This window comes from Oculina patagonica, chromosome 3 (assembly GCF_052425735.1).
Source record: "Oculina patagonica isolate OP01 chromosome 3, crgOcupat, whole genome shotgun sequence".
Lineage (NCBI taxonomy): Eukaryota > Metazoa > Cnidaria > Anthozoa > Scleractinia > Oculinidae > Oculina > Oculina patagonica.
In genome coordinates this window covers 24,875,407-24,892,074 of record NC_135760.1, presented here as the reverse complement: position 1 = coordinate 24,892,074, position 16,668 = coordinate 24,875,407, and the positions used below count along the sequence as shown (strand labels likewise).

The 16,668-nt window shown below is 38.0% G+C and overlaps 4 protein-coding genes across 4 annotated transcripts; 3 read left to right on the top strand and 1 right to left on the bottom strand.

Moving 5' to 3' along the window:
- Positions 1 to 2,684: 2,684 nt before the first annotated feature.
- LOC144645747 (D-amino-acid oxidase-like) lies at positions 2,685 to 6,040 on the top strand. Its single transcript, XM_078505292.1, has 5 exons — positions 2,685 to 3,421; positions 3,961 to 4,293; positions 4,431 to 4,521; positions 4,719 to 4,973; positions 5,110 to 6,040. Exons 1-5 carry the CDS (start codon positions 3,368 to 3,370, stop codon positions 5,583 to 5,585), a joined length of 1,209 nt encoding a protein of 402 aa, XP_078361418.1. The 5' UTR covers positions 2,685 to 3,367; the 3' UTR covers positions 5,586 to 6,040.
- Positions 6,041 to 8,211: 2,171 nt separating this feature from the next.
- On the top strand, positions 8,212 to 12,053 carry LOC144647196 (D-amino-acid oxidase-like). Its single transcript, XM_078506958.1, has 6 exons — positions 8,212 to 8,318; positions 8,825 to 8,907; positions 9,370 to 9,619; positions 9,752 to 9,842; positions 10,026 to 10,280; positions 10,415 to 12,053. Exons 1-6 carry the CDS (start codon positions 8,271 to 8,273, stop codon positions 10,888 to 10,890), a joined length of 1,203 nt encoding a protein of 400 aa, XP_078363084.1. The 5' UTR covers positions 8,212 to 8,270; the 3' UTR covers positions 10,891 to 12,053.
- A 28-nt stretch (positions 12,054 to 12,081) lies between these two features.
- LOC144647194 (uncharacterized) lies at positions 12,082 to 13,648 on the bottom strand. The gene has a single exon (XM_078506956.1). It carries the CDS (start codon positions 13,557 to 13,559, stop codon positions 12,183 to 12,185), a length of 1,377 nt encoding a protein of 458 aa, XP_078363082.1. The 5' UTR covers positions 13,560 to 13,648; the 3' UTR covers positions 12,082 to 12,182.
- Positions 13,649 to 14,427: 779 nt separating this feature from the next.
- LOC144647195 (aspartate beta-hydroxylase domain-containing protein 2-like) lies at positions 14,428 to 16,523 on the top strand. The gene has a single exon (XM_078506957.1). The coding sequence runs from the start codon at positions 14,519 to 14,521 to the stop codon at positions 15,473 to 15,475; it is 957 nt and encodes a 318-aa protein (XP_078363083.1). The 5' UTR covers positions 14,428 to 14,518; the 3' UTR covers positions 15,476 to 16,523.
- The last annotated feature ends 145 nt before the right edge of the window (positions 16,524 to 16,668 follow it).

Genomic DNA, 16,668 nt, shown 5'->3' with positions numbered 1-16,668 from the left:
AGGAATTATTTTGACGATGATATTATAGCACCATTTACTTTTTTCGATCTTTTAAGTTTTGAAAAGTGATACTAGGACGAATCATATAAGAAAATGTCTTCAATATTCTGCTATATCAGTCATATCATTATACCTACTTATTTTGCCGTCAGTGTACTGCGTGAAAACCACTGAAAAGCTGTTTATAAAGTATAATGTTCGTGCAATACATTTAAATCTTTCTTTTATAAAGGGACTGTGTCACGGCTGAGTTAAGATTAGTTTATTTAAAAGTTTTGTCAGATACTCGCTATGAAACTTAATGTTTGCAAAGAAATTAATTCTATGGATCTAAATGACAAAACCATAGCTTCATTGCAACCAAATGTGTCTCCCGGGCCTTATAAGGCCATCCCAATAAAATGTTTCGTTTCCCATCGCCCGACCGACCCATTTTTTTCAAAAAGTAAAAAAAAAAATTGCAGATTCACTAGTCAAAAAAGCAAGTACTTTAATTTACAAGCACACGATCTTGTTTTATCAACAACAATTGATTAAAGAAAGAATAACGGAAATAACGAACGAAATAGCCACCTTTTCGCATTCGTAACCCGAGGCTTTCTTGCGCTCACTCGTGAGATATCGATTTGAACTTCCTTCAAGCGTTCCATCTTTTTTCTTTTTTTTTTTTTGCTCGACCGACCGACCCACCATCACAAGAGACGAGGCGATGGGAAACGAAACATTTTATTGGGATGGCCTAATTAAAAGTTACAAGCAAGCAAGATAAACTTTGAAAACTGTTCAGCCGCAATCCGTTTCAATCTTCGTTGCTTTTGGCCATCCGTACCTTCTTCCGTATTTGGTCAGGTGTTATTGAAATGTTCCTTCACTGTTTTAAGAGGTTGTTTTTATATTTCAACGAATTTGATGGTCATTTTCCATGCCTAAATTCAGCTAAAATCCGATCCGTGACACAGCTACTTTAGGTTCGGTCCCGGGCGAAAAAATAAATCTGAAATATGCATGATACACTCCAAACCTCGAGTTGGAACCTGAATTTAATACAACAGTACTGAATTTACTCTACAGCGTGTCCGCTAAATTTAACCGTATACCTATTAAAGTCACCAAATGGTGTCGAGAGATGGTGTACGTGTTAGTAATTTGGCGAATCAACCGTTTCCAAGAAATAACGCGAGTTAACATTAGTCAATGATCACCGGCACGTTTTCAAAACAGTCAGCAAAGTGTTTTTCCCCGTTTTGCGCCGATTTTCAAAGAATCATCTGACCTCGTGTTGAACTTGTTGCAGTGAACATATCCGCGAAACCTTACTATTTATCTAAGCAACCGAAATGATGTCTGGAGTAATATGTAATGGAATGAAGCAGGTTCTAAAACATTACGCCTCTTTTCCAAAAAAAAATTGATGACGTTATTTTCAAAACAGCTGATGAACAGATTTTTTTCCGTTCTGCGTCAATTTCTGACTGAATCATTGTATTCTTTAAATTAGCGAGCCGATATAAGTAGGGTTTCGTAATATCGTTGAATGAAACAATAGTCCGCGACGTAAAAATTGGGCTTTTGTCATTGGTATGCTAAATACTTTTTTCAAAAGAGCATCTAAAAGATATTAAATATCAAATAATATTAAGAGAAAATATTGGGCTTTTGTCATTGGTATGCTAAATGCTTTTTTTTTTCGAAAAAGCATTTTTAAAAAATATTAAACATCGAAGAATATCAAGAGAAAATATTATATTACTATCAAAAGAAAAATGATATTACACACTAATATTACCCTTAAGTTTCAAGAACTTTTATAATTTAAGCTGAGTATTCTCTGAGTGAAAAGAGTACTGAGGTTTTTCTTATGAACTATTATGATGCTATATAGCAAAGAACTACAATAAGCTACAATAGGTAGAGGGCGATATTGATAAGTCACGTAGAGATAGTGTTACACGTTCACGCTTCACCTAAGGTCGCGTGGCCATCAACGTGTTCAGTGAAGTACGTGTTTAACACATCCTTTATACATGTAACACTTCAATCCGGAAATTAACTGAAAAGAATTCGAAATAAAACTGCAAACGTCACGGCACTGCAAATAATTCAAGCAAGTAAGCTGTTCATTCTGTTTTGCGTCAGTTTCTAACAAGAAAAATTGTTGTTGCGAAATGAGGAATTAATTAGCCGATGTAAGAAGGCAGTACGGGCATATAAAGTGAGGTCACGCTTTTATGCGTCGAATGTTTAAAGCCGGAAATTCCTAACCGAAAAGGGAATTAATAAAAAGCTGTTTCATGAAATTGGAAAGACTTCAAACATTCGTATTTTCACATGATACGATCAACCACGTACGTTTTGAAAACCGTTTTTTTTTTCTTAATTTTTTTTTTACTGTAAATTGCCCAAAATCCAAAATGTCCAAACCCTAACATTGACAACATTCAGTTATTTAAAAATATAGTATTCAAAAACAGATCTACACCAGGACCTTAACTTTAAGCGCAAGAATCGTCGGGCTGTAGAACAAATATAATATGTTTCCGGTGAAGCTTTACCTACCAGCGTGTCGAAATTTTGATAATCAGGATTAAACCCAGGGAATCAGTCTCGGGGTCAATAGCCCTCGAAACGGTGTAAACCGTGTTAAACTACGAGTTAGTTACTGGGTGACCCCTATTAGAACTATTAGCTACTTTAGAATAATATCCTGATGTTGAAAATATAATGCTTTGAATTCATACATAACTTTTCGCTGATCTAAATTGCTACTTTGTAAAATTTTAAAATCCTTAAGCTTTCTTACGACATCGTCTCTGGATTAATTCAGGAAATCAGATAACAAACTAGATAAATTTGTTAAACCGCAGGACAAACATTTACAATTTCTTTGCTAAGTAGAACAGGGAAATAAAATCACGTAGCAATAAATTAAAGCTAAATCCGGCATTCTCGGAAACAAGGGAAAAAGTGCTGTAGGTCGTTTTTGATCACGGCGTAGTTTTAATAATGCAACATGTACAAAAATTACCTCCCTTGGTAAAGAACAAAAAAGCATTATAATGCTAAATTTTTCAGAAGTCACATTTTAGTAATTAAAAGCACAGTATTTGCCCTAATTAAAAGTTTCTTTTTTTATTATTTTTCCTTAGTCATGCGTCAGCATTCCAATACTTGACTGACAGAGAATCAGTGACGTAGGGCTTGCACGTAGGGATTCATAAAACAGTTTTCTGTTGCCAGGGTCACGTAGCATTTTTTTTAGCCACCAACTGTATAAATTCAGGGTAGAACATAATCTAGATCAGTTGTGAACTACCCAGCGGAGAGAACAAGTCAACAAGCATCTTGCCAGAAGTAGAAGAACTCGACAATGCCAATGCAAATTCATGAAACGGGACTCCCAAACTACTCTCGCACCACAAAGGTAACTGAACGTTCAGTATTTCTGTAAGCTCGGAACTAAGAAGTGGCGGGAATTTTTAGGTTCAGCAGATCAGCGCCAGTTTTGTCTAAATGCGGAACAAACTGAATTCAGAATTTTCCCTTCAAAACGAGCTGTTCAAATTTTGTAAATGCTCGCAAGAAAAGTTAAACTCTTTGTGTTAAGTAACTTAACTTTTGATAACTTGTACTACTAGATTTAAACTGAAAGCGCTTTCGCCAGATATTCAGTACTGTAGAATTGAAACCAAAGGAAACAAATCTAAAAAATGACAGAAGTTTCCGGCACTATTGTAACCGGTTGCTTAATGTCTGGAGAACAGTTTACAACGTTGTTCTGCCAGTGCATAAAAGTGAGTTGTTTTCTTATGAACAAGGGAAAGAATGAAAAAATGTCAATTAGCTACGTTTCTACTAGTAAAAACCGTCTACTAAAAATTTTCCTTTGAACACGCTTTCAAATTTGGCATTTATTCATTTGTATATTGACACTAAATTCTATTCCTTTTCTCTCTCATTTAGAAATCACCCCGCGCTCCTCGCGTGTTGGTGATCGGTGGCGGAGTTGTGGGTATGACATCAGCATTACAGCTTCTGCAGAAAGGATACAAAGTGACCGTTGTAGCAAAAGAGTACGCTTCCCCAGTCTCCTCTGGTAAACGCATCACCTCCGAGATCGCTGGCGCTCTGTGGGAGTGGCCTCCAGCGGTCTGTGGACGACACATAGACGAGAAGTCACTGGAGAGGTCCAAGGTTTGGTGTATGGACAGCTATGGCAAGTTCATGGAGTTGGCCATGAATCCAAAGGAAACTGGAGCCTACCTGAGACAATCTGTCTTCTACTTTAAGAACAAGGTAAATGCCGATTTTTACAAATATTTTTTTCGTATCACAATCTGTTAGGAGTAAAGATGGCAGATGGAATTTTAACTTGTTTCCTGCTCAAACAAAACAAGCTGAAATATTTATCATATCACTGCTTTTTCTCTCAGGTCAATGATCTTCCTGGCCAGCTAGAAAAGATGAACGAGTTAAATCACTTGCCAGGATTCCGCCATGACGCCAAACTCATTCAAGAAACTGGTAAGTTACACAAGTGTTTCGTTTTTTGTTTTTAATGTATCAAGTTTTAGAGTTTCGATTCCTTCATTCTTTTGTTGAACGTGTATTCCGGAAATCATATGTTCTGAGCCTATTTTGTACTATTTTAAACCGTGGATTGTGTGTTGATGTATTATATTAAAACTGCTTCTCTAACGGATTATTTAATTTTTCTTCAGCTGTGAACACAGACACGGGTGTAGTGGACGCGTACCAACACATGGCTCCCATGGTTGACACAGTCACGTACATGCAGTGGCTTTACAAACAGTGTCGTGACAAGGGCTGCCGCTTTGTACACGATGAAATTCACGGACTGTTGAGAGATCAGGCAGAAGACTTGAAACGAAAATACAAAGCTCAGCTGATCTTCAATTGCTCTGGACTCAGCGCTAAAGAACTGGCAGGAGATGAAGATGTCTACCCTCTGAGAGGTAACTATTGCTTTTTATTTACGATTAAATTACATAATTCTCTGTTTTCTTTATAGTCCGCTGTTTTATCCAAATAGAGCGGGTTTTTTTTAATATTAAATGTTTTCTGATCATGGTTTCGTTGTTCTTGTTACAGGCGTGATTATTAAAGTGAAGAACGACGGAAGCTTGATGCCCAAGCTTAACCATTCCATGTGCATCTCTCTGATCGAAGACATTGACGAGTCCAAAAAAGAAGGACAAAGCTTCGTGTTCATCTTACCAAGAGGTGACGACAAACTATGGCTGGGTGGCATGGTACAACCCAACGAATGGGACAGAAATCTCACGCTCGATTATCCACCAATCAGAAGAATGTTTGAGAAAGTCAAGGAGTTCTACCCTCCCCTCCGTAACTATGGAGACGAGGACGTGGAGGAATTGTTGGTAGGACTGCGGCCCGCTCGTAAAGGCAACGTTCGACTGGAGTGGGATCCTGTGTGTCCTTATCTTCTGCACAACTATGGACATGGAGGCTCGGGTGTGACTTTCTCGTGGGGCTGTGCTATAGAAGCTAGCGCCATGGTGGATCGTGTTCTTAAAAAACCGCAGATTTATCTTTCTAAGCTTTAAACATTTGTTAGGTTTTATTCGAAAACTTTTTGAGCTAAAATTCTTGTCAGTGAGCGGAATTTTGTTTAGTCTCGATCGATTCACTTCCAGTAAAATTATTTTGATTGACAGACCGAACGCCAATGTCCTCGATTAGACGAAAGCTTTACTACGTAGAGCGAACCGATTCATAAATGTTTTTTTTATAATATAGATTTTATTGCCATACTTTATTACCAAAGTAAAATTAAATACTTTAGTATCGTCAGTTTGTCGACGAAGAAGTTTCCATATTCTTAAAGAATAAAGATCGATTTGGTGAACAGAGATCAATGTGATTTAGTAATGAATGATTTGTAAGCGTTTTTTACAATACAGTTTTCATTTTCTAAATCGAATAGTAACTAAAAGATTATTGTATATATTGTAAATAAATTAATAAGCAAATATTTAATAAAAATTATTGAAGTTTAAAATTGGGGTTTGTTTTGTTGAACAAGATATTTCTGCACCAATGCAGAGATCACTATAATACATGATATATTTTTCTCGCGCGCGGTTAGTCCCAACTGCCTGTAAATAATCGCATCTGATTGGCTGACAGCAGAACAATTTATCCCAAACAGGGACCCTGTCCTAAATTGTATCGCTAGCCAGCACTGCCTCAAAGCGAAGCGCTTTTTAAAGTATCTTTTTTTATCGTAAATTGTTAACCACTTGTGGGGTTTTTAAATGAATTGCGAAGAACAAAAACACGACCAAACAAAGGTCTGAGATGTTACAAAGTGACAGTTAAATCCTTTGTTTATTATGTTAATTGCAGAAACCTGCAACTCAAAAAACTTAAAAATTAGTACGTGACTGATCTATTGTGTACAACTTCATCTGTTGCTAGCCACGCGGTCGCTATGGAGTTTGACGTCAGAGAAGACAACCTCACGTTTCCTAACGCTTCACATTCTTTGGAAGGACGTGTCGAATTTAGAGAAAAAAATCTGAATAATTGCCAATCTCTCAGATATTAAGTGATCTAAAACTCCTTTAATACTAAAACATGTACAAAACGAAAGGTATTGAATTAAACGTTTTCTAGCATAGTGAAAACTTTTTCAAGGAAGAATGTTTCATACATGCATGAATAGTTTTTCGTGTATCGAGGTTCCTGTTCGTTATGTATGACCAAGGAAAAGACTTGATATGAGTGTAACACATATATTTGAGCTGTTATACCCAGATTTACCCGTTCTCTGGTCAGAGATGACAAACCCTGAGTTTCAGGCTACCAGATTAAAGGTCACGCTTTTTAGCTCTTTTTGCCCTACTTTATCTTGGGGGTCTTGGGGAAGGAAATTATCGCCGGACATGTCGGATTAAAAGTCTGTAATCCCCGATTGTTTCAACACAATATGGTAATTTCTTTCTCTCTGTTTTGTTTATCGCATGCGCTTAGTTTGTATTTTGATTTTTCTTAAATATTATAAGGTAAATCTGGGAGAAATTGAAAACTTGACTGTCAGAACAAGGACCGGAAATCCCTCACCACGTATCGTCAATAATGGGCGTCAATCGATCGAAAATATTTTGCACGTATTCTTGTTTTAAATTTAATTTGTTCCGGACCAAGGACTTTTTTCAATTTTAAATTCGCAAGAAACGAATATAGTTAGATTCGATTATAATTCAGGGCTATACGAGGAACACAAAAAAGACTAAGAAAACTGACAAAACTAGCAAACTGGTAATTTTTAAAAATACTCCTTTTTATTGCCAACGTCCAATCCTGCGAACCGGGACGGTTATTCGAAAAAACAGCTGCGTTCGCTGCTTTGGACGTGCTTTACGTGGCTGTAAATCTTTGTAAAGCTTTAAAACTAGTACGTGACTGATCTATTGTGTGACAACTTCACCTGTTGCTAGCCACGCGGTCGCTATGGAGTTTGACGTCAGAGAAGGCAACCTCACGTTTTCTAACGCTTCACATTCTTCGTATGTATAACCAAGAGAGAGACTTGATATGAGTGTAATACATAAATTTGATCTTTTATACCCAGATAACTATCCTGAATTTACCCGTTCTCTGGTCATAGAGGACAAATCCTGAAATTCAGGCTACCAGATTAAAGGTCGCGCTTTTTGCCCTACTTTATCATGGGGGTCTTGGGGAAGGAAATTATCGCCGGACATGTCGGATCAACAATCGGCAATCTATCGAAGATTGAGCATGAGTGCGTCGCGTCCGTGACTTAAAACTCTGAATTACGTATCGAATGAATAGTAAAACTGAATAAAACTATTTCGGGCCTGGTGAAATTTTTTTCCGAAGAAGTATGTTTCAGACATGCACGAATGGTCAGTTTTGTGACAATGCAATAACTTGATAAAAGTGTAATACGTATATTTGGCAGATAAAATGCGTAAAATATCCTTATTTAAACTTTGCCGGAACATAAAACGTGAGTGGACTGTTTTGTGACAATGTGTACAAGTTGCTTCGTCATGCATTCAGACGTGAAAAGAAATCTATTCTTTGACGTCACGGAATTTTATTGTTTCACTTCCGAATTTTGAATACCTGCCCGTAAAACATGGCTATAAAATGCGGAGCGTCTTGCCAGAGTGAAACAAATCACCATAAGACTCAAGAAGACAGAAACTAGTTCACTGAGAAGGATTTTCAGTTTGAATCAAGAAGAAACCACTGAAAAAATGGCTTTGCAGTTTACAAGAACCTTGGACAACTCCAAGAAACTCAAGGTGAGAATTCTTTGCATGCTAAAACAGAAATACGAAAATTTGTAGCTTTTAGATGACTGATCAAATAGCTTTTCTTGGTAGTTGTAAATTTACTGAAAGATTTGTGTTATAAAATTCTGAACTGTGGAGGCTTTGATGGGATTCGCTCGTATGCGTATTTTTTTAAGTCATGGTTAACTTTCACAAGCGAAAAGCGAAGTCTACTTCTAGAGAGTTTTATCGTATTCTTATTCGTTTTTTTGTAAGTTCTAAGGTTTTTAATTAATTTGATGTAAGTTGCGTTTGATCATATTCATATGTTAGTATGCGCCGAATAACCAAGAAATTATTATTATTATTATTATTATTATTATTATTATTATTATTATTATTAATTGTTAAAGTGTAAGTCTACCACTGACAAGCAAAAGGATATCTGTAATAAAGGAGAACATATCATAGGATTTTGGTCTTCGAAAAACATTGTAACAATCAAGGACAAGGTCTAATGTTTTTTCCGTTTCTAGAATCCTCACAAAGCTCCTCGTGTGCTTATCATTGGCGGCGGAGTTGTTGGAATGACAAGTGCTCTACAACTGTTGAATAAAGGGTGAGTTGTTTTTCCGCTAAAACCAAAGCTAATACAAATCCTAACTAGTGTAGGATTAAATTTGCACTCTGAATTTTTAATTAACTGTTTTTATATATATAAGTTCAATATAAGAAAAACCTATCGTACTGTCACTTAATGATTTTTCTGGTTGATTGAAAATGAAACGCTGAATCATGACTAAGTTTTCCTTGTCATGACTTTGCGCGAAAAGTTCCCGGAATAAAGGGAAGTTTTGAGAGCTTGATAGATATGAAGTTCCTTGACACATTCCACAGTGGTTTTGTTTTGAACAACATGATCTCAGAAGCAATCACTGCCATGGCAACCACTAGAGGAAAAAGTCAAACAAAACTCAATAGCTAAGCAAATTAGACGCGTAGTTGATTTTGAACGTCATTTGAAAACCCCTTTTACGTGCAGGTCGGAGAATTCATTTTTTTTTAACTCTATTTCTCTTAGGTATAAAGTGACCGTTGTAGCAAAAGAGTACGCTTCACCAGTCTCCTCTGGTAAACGCATCACCTCCGAGATCGCCGGCGCTCTGTGGGAGTGGCCTCCAGCGGTGTGTGGACGACACACAGACGAGAAGTCACTGGAGAGGTCCAAGGTTTGGTGCATGGACAGCTATGGCAAGTTCATGGAGTTGGCCATGAATCCAAAGGAAACTGGAGCCTACCTGAGACAATCTGTCTTCTTCTTTAAGAACAAGGTAAATGTCGATTTACCAAAAACTATTCTTTCTTATCGCAGTCTGTTTAAGACGACAGATGACTCTTTAACTTGTTTCCTGCTCAAACAAAACAAGCTGAAATATTTATCTCCTGACTGCTTTTTCTCTCAGGTCAATGATCTTCCTGGCCAGCTGGAAAAGATGAACGAGTTAAATCACTTGCCAGGATTCCGCCATGATGCCAAACTCATTCAAGAAACTGGTAAGTGACACGAGTGTTTCGCTTTTAATTTTTAATGATATCAACTTTTAGAGTTTCCTTTATTTTTTTGTTGAACGCGAATTCCGGAAATGATCTATTCCGGGTCTATTTTAAACCATGGTTTGTGTGTTGATGTATTATTTTAAAACTGCTTTTCTAACATATTTTTTTGTTCTCCGTCAGCTGTGAACACAGACACGGGTGTAGTGGACGCGTACCAACACATGGCTCCCATGGTTGACACAGTCACGTACATGCAGTGGCTTTACAAACAGTGTCGTGACAAGGGCTGCCGCTTTGTACACGATGAAATTCACGGACTGTTGAGAGATCAGGCAGAAGACTTGAAACGAAAATACAAAGCTCAGCTGATCTTCAATTGCTCTGGACTCAGCGCTAAAGAACTGGCAGGAGATGAAGATGTCTACCCTCTGAGAGGTAACTATTGCTTTTTATTTACGATTAAATTACATAATTCTCTGTTTTCTTTATAGTCCGCTGTTTTATTCAAGTAGAGCGGGTTTTATAATATTAAATGTTTTCTGATCATGGTTTCGTTGTTCTTGTTACAGGCGTGATTATTAAAGTGAAGAACGACGGAAGCTTGATGCCCAAGCTTAACCATTCCATGTGCATCTCTTTGATCGAAGACATTGACGAGTCCAAAAAAGAAGGACAAAGCTTCGTGTTCATCTTACCAAGAGGTGACGACAAACTATGGCTGGGTGGCATGGTACAACCCAACCAATGGGACAGAAATCTCACGCTCGATTATCCACCAATCAGAAGAATGTTTGAGAAAGTCAAGGAGTTCTACCCTCCCCTCCGTAACTATGGAGACGAGGACGTGGAGGAAGTGTTGGTAGGACTGCGGCCCGCTCGTAAAGGCAACGTTCGACTGGAGTGGGATCCTGTGTGTCCTTATCTTCTGCACAACTATGGACATGGAGGCTCGGGTGTGACTTTCTCGTGGGGCTGTGCTATAGAAGCTAGTGCCATGGTGGATCGTGTTCTTAAAAAACCGCAGATTTATCTTTCTAAGCTTTAAACATTTGTTAGGTTTTATTCGAAAACTTTTTGAGCTAAAATTCTTGTCAGTGAGCGGAATTTTGTTTAGTCTCGATCGATTCACTTCCAGTAAAATTATTTTGATTGATAGACCGAACGCCAATGTCCTCGATTGGACGAAAGCTTTATTACGTAAAGCGAACCGATTCATAATTTTTTTTTATAATATAGATTTTATTGCCATTATTTATTACCAAAGTTAAATTAGATGCTTTAGTCTTGTCAGTTTGTCGACGAAGAAGTTTCCATTTTCTTAAAGAATAAAGATCGATTTGGTGAACAGAGATCAATGTAATTTAGTGATAAATGATTTGTAAGCGTTATTTTACAATACAGTTTTCATTTTCTAAATCGAATAGTAACTAAAAGTTTATTGTATATATTGTAAATAAATTAATAAGCGAATATTTAATAAAAATTATTGGAGTTTTAAAACTGGGTTTGTTTTGATGACAAGAGTTTTTTTCGCGCGCAATGACGCAGGCAAAATTTGGGAATACGAATCGAAACTGATTGGCTGACAGCAGAACAATTTATCCCATCAAACAGGAGCCCTGTCCTATATTGTATCGCTAGCCAGTACTGACTCAAAGTGAAGCACTTTTAAAAGTATCTTTTTTATCGTAAATTGTTAACCACTTGTGGGTTTAAGATGAATTGTGAAGAACAAAAACTGATCACTTAATAGAGGTGCAGATCTTACAAAAACAATTATATCCTTTGTTTATTATGTTAATTGCAGAAAACTGCAACGCACTTTAATAATCGTAACTTTTTCCTCTTGCTTATTTCTAAAACAATAGCGCAAAGAATAAGTGTGTGAGAAACGGTGAGACCTGGCGAAAAAGTTTCCTTTCGCTTGGATTAGAGTTCCTTAGTTCTAATTGCAATGTTATGCTTTCGATATGTAGGAAAAATTGCGCTATTGCGGAAATTGTTTAAGTCGTAGGGGAGTGACTGTCAAATGCTATTGCTTACTCCAGCCACGTTTAATGAATACACTTGACATCTTTTGGGGTGATTCTTTTCTTTACGTGGATTTCATAACACTCTTAGAACTCATAAAAGCTCCACAAACGATCCCTGATCAAAATCTAGAATCTCTAGCTTCACAGGTGCAGGTCACTGCAGTCGATATAGGAACTTGGTCCAGTTACGTGACTTGGACTGCCTTGATGGGAGAATAAATTCTTCTTTCGCAACTCATGGTGAGCATAAGCGGCCAGATCAGGAGAATGTATCTTTTGAGCTGGTCGCGTGCTGGGATAACGGTTAATACCGGACTTCACACATTGGTAGCTTTCTCTTGAGTTCTAACACGTCCAGTGTTGTAATACACCTACAGTTAAGAATTTCTAATTCTCTGAGGTTTTTGAGATTCTTCGAAATAAGAACCAATGCATCACTGGTCACGTGCGCGCAGTTTTGAATGTTCAGTATCTGCAACCAGCGGCAGCGCTTTATAATTGTCCCCAGGCCTTTTGATGTACAGTCGCGACAATCACCCAGGTAGAGATCAGTTAGAAACGGTAGATTTTCGCCGATGGAGGTCAGATAGCTGTCTTTCATTCTTCCTGAATATAATTTTAACCGTTTCAATCTTCGACAAGTCTCTGCGATGGTGGAGATAAAACTGCCGTGAATGTTGTACGGATTGAAACAATGCTCTCCGACGATTAGCGTCTCTAAGTTCGGGCTCTTCTCGGCAATCCTCGCAATTCCGATGTCGGAGATCGATGTGTCGACCACCTTTAGGTAGGAGAGGTTGGGAAACGGTTTAAGATCTTGAGGTATAAGGGTTAAAACATCTGTGATGTTGTAAAGACGCTCTAAGTGTACTGTTGATAAGTTTACATGGCAAATTTGAAACACTGCTCGAATGCCACGATCTGAAATCTGATGGCATTCCCGAACAGTGAAGGATGTGAGGCTAGGACAGCAAAAAGGAATCGCAAAGAGAGCGTCATCTGTTATGAAGCAACACCACGTAAGATCAATGGCGGTTAGCCCTGGAAAACACGTGCACAGCCTCCACAGTGAGAGATCATCCACTACCGGCTCACTCTCGTCGAATGGAATAACATCGTGGATTGAGATCACCTTTAAATCCTTCACATTACTACATACAGATACTAACATGCGATGGCAATTCCCTCTGCTTCCCAACTTCACTTTCTGTAACTCGCGGCACTGCTTTATAAGACGCTCAAATCCTTCTTCCGACACTCCGCTTAGGAAAACGTTTAGACTTTTTAAACGCTTGCAGTTCGTAGCTATCTTGTCCATTCCTGCGTCGGACACTTGAAAGCAACCTTCGATGTTCAGGCTACGAAGATCGCTGCAATTTTGAGCGACTCTTTGAATGACTAAATCTGTGAGCCATTTACAATCACTCACGTCTATATGTTGAATTGTTTTGCCCCAGGCAGTGATCCAGCTGTCTAGAATGGTGTTGTTCATTTTGCTGGATAGAGAGCTGTCCTCACTAAGATCGATACTTTTCCACACACTGTAGTCCTTGAGAAGGTCATTCCATTTCCAACACACTCGACGCAGGAAAAGGCGTTCTTTGATTGTGAATTTACAAAATATTTGCAGTATTATCGAATCTGGCAGATCGTGCAGTAGAAATGAAGTACTTGTGTCCATAGTTGGAAAGTGTCTCAAACTTATATTAAAAATACTAAATTGGGGATAATAAAATTAATAGCCTTCAATTAATTGAAGAGTTTACCAATTTGTGACGTAACAAACGTTCCAAAATGCGCGCGCGCGAAAGAGATATAGGGTACGAGCCGCGCAGCAAAAATATGCTCGCCTATTTAGATCCTAGCGTAGTCAGAATTCGAACTCGCGACCTTTGTGACTCAGCTCCAAGCAATATGTCTGAAAAAAATTCTGAAAATTGCTATCTACAGTCAACTCTCTCTTAACGGACACCTCTATAACACGGACACCTCCATAAGACGGACACTTGGTGTTGGTCCCGATTCAGCCGTTTTTCAGTCATTTTACTGTAACTAAACTCCCTATAAGACGGACACCTCTCTAAGACGGACAGTTGGAGCCGGTCCGGAAGGTGTCCGTTTTAGAGAGAGTTGACTGTATACAGTAGAACCCCGGTAACTCGAACTCTGAAGGGAAACGAAAAACTGTTCGAGTTAGCGGGGTTTCGAGTTATCGGGGTAGATTGAATATTTAATTTGCCAAGTTAATAATTGATAGTTAACTGATTTTACAGCACTTTAGTACACAGCACAGTGCAAATTAAACTTATCTCGTCAGAAACTCTAACACGATCATAAATTCTTAGGATAAGAGTGGAAAAAGGCTGTCAAATACGTAATCTGTTTTGTTACTCTAATATTTGGGCAACCGTGGTGAGTTGCAAGAACCAGGATTCGAGTTATCGGGGTAAATTTGACCCAAATTTTGATCAAGGGAAACGAAATTTAGTTCGAGTTAGCGGGGTTTTCGAGTTATCCCAGTTCGAGTTACCGGGGTTCTACTGTACTTTATTGGCACGCAAAGGGCGTGTCCGGTTTGCGCGCATTGGCTGACTGCAGAAAGAGGCGAGGGGACTGGACCTACATTTCACCAAAACAAACATGGCGGATGTGGAAGACTTCGTTTCACAAAGCTATTCGTTTGTGCACGATTTTTTCTTTAAAGCTCTCGTAGCTGTAGCTGTATTGTTTATTGCAACCTTTTTGACCAAAGTGTTCAGTCGTCAAGGCGATGGCCGGAAATCGAGCTCAGATGACACAAATTTTTGTTCATCCTCCGAATGTCTTCGATGTTCTCACGACCACTCGACTACTGCTGAAATCCTGTCAAAGAAGTTTGAAGAGTTTGTGCGTAAAAGACAAGACAAAACTGGACTTGAACGCCTGTATAAAGGAATTGAATACTACAGGACACAAGAGGGCAAAGATGACCTATTATCTGCCCAAAAGCCTACAGTGTTTTATCTTGAAGGTCTTGCCTCTAAGCCATGGCATGACTATGCCTCTGAACAACTCAGATCTTTAATCTCTTCAGAGAATTTTGTACAGATAAAATCAGAGTTTAAACAGATTCGATTAAACACAGGTGAAGGATGGTTTAAAAATACAACTGCTGAAGGAGAATGGTTAGTTTATCATCTGTTTAACCAAGGTGAAAGGGTTGAAAACAACTGCAAGATGTGTCCAAAAACTGTGGAGATCATAGAATCTGTCGAACCACTGATGAGGGGATGTTCATTTGGTAATGCGTTGTTTTCAATTCTCCAAGCTGGAACACACATAACCGCTCACTACGGTCCAACAAACTGCAGGATAAGGTGCCACTTGCCTTTGTTTGTGCCTTATGGATGTGGTTTGAGTGTGAATGGCGAGGAAAGGAAATGGAAGGACGGAGAGCTTTTGTTGTTTGATGATTCTTTTCTCCACGAAGCATGGCACAAAGGGACGGATAGTGAAAGAGTTGTCCTGATGTTAGATCTCTGGCATCCAGAGCTCACCGTGGTTGAAAGGGAAGCACTTGCATTTATGTTCCCACCACACTACCTGGTCAAGAAATAGCAAACAGAACGCCTGGCATAATGACCCCCTATTTGGCAACCAAATACAACAAAAACAAAAAAGAAAAAGTTGAAACAATACGGCTTGCATTTTAAGACTCGTGACGAAGCCTGAGTAATGATGATGGTGATGACGATGATCGAATGATTTCTTCTGAATCAATAATAATAACAACAATAATATTTAAACTACTACTAATAATAAAATGATGCAATTAAAACTTTATTTAGTATCAAAATCCATAGCTGAGGGGAAAAGTCCCCTCTTCTTCGTTACAAATAACTTACATAATTACGTTACTTAATTTAACATTATAAATTACAAATGTTGAAACTATATGTATGTACAAACAAAGAGATCTGCATTACCAAGTCACTGATGGCATAAAATACACCTTCCAATGGAAGACTAGCTCACAAAACCTCTTTTTAGAATAAAACGGTAATTAAAACGTCTTCCACCCTATATCCTATGTTAAATAATTATCCTTTTCATAGAGAAAACTAGTTTGAATGTCTTCACTACTTTGCCTTGTAACAGGAAGTTTAAAATCAGTAAAATGGCTGGTTATGATCAATAGAATTTGACACCTCAACCTCATCAATAACTCATCAAGTTACATGTAAAACAAAGAAAATCATAACCACAAAGGAGGTTTTGGGGCCGGTCCTAATTAGCATTGATTTTTTATGATTTTATTTCTCTGTTTACTCTGTATATTGAAAAGATACATCACACACTCGAGACAGTTTTTCATCGACTATCCATAAACCTCAAAAATACCCTGCTGTGTGTCGTACTGATATATTACTTGAAGACACTGTCATTAAGTCAACATTTCTAAAAGGACAGTGGTCATGTTGAATGCAAAAATTAAAAATATATGTAAATTTATATGAATACAAAAATTAATAATTAATAATTTAATCATTGGAAAAAAAACCAGCGAGAACAGAACAGCGCAGATACTTGCTACATTTTTAGAGAATTGACACAAAATTCTGACAACTTGATTTAGCTAAACTACTTGGGATACATGCAGGGCTTATTTTTGTTTTTCTCTGTTCTCTGTTTGTCTCCCCTCGCGTTCCTTCCTCCTCCCCTCTGTGTTCGTCTTTCTGGCACTGTCATTGTCACATTTCTGGACAGTGGTCATGTGTGCAAAATAAAATTTGTAAATTTATATGAATACA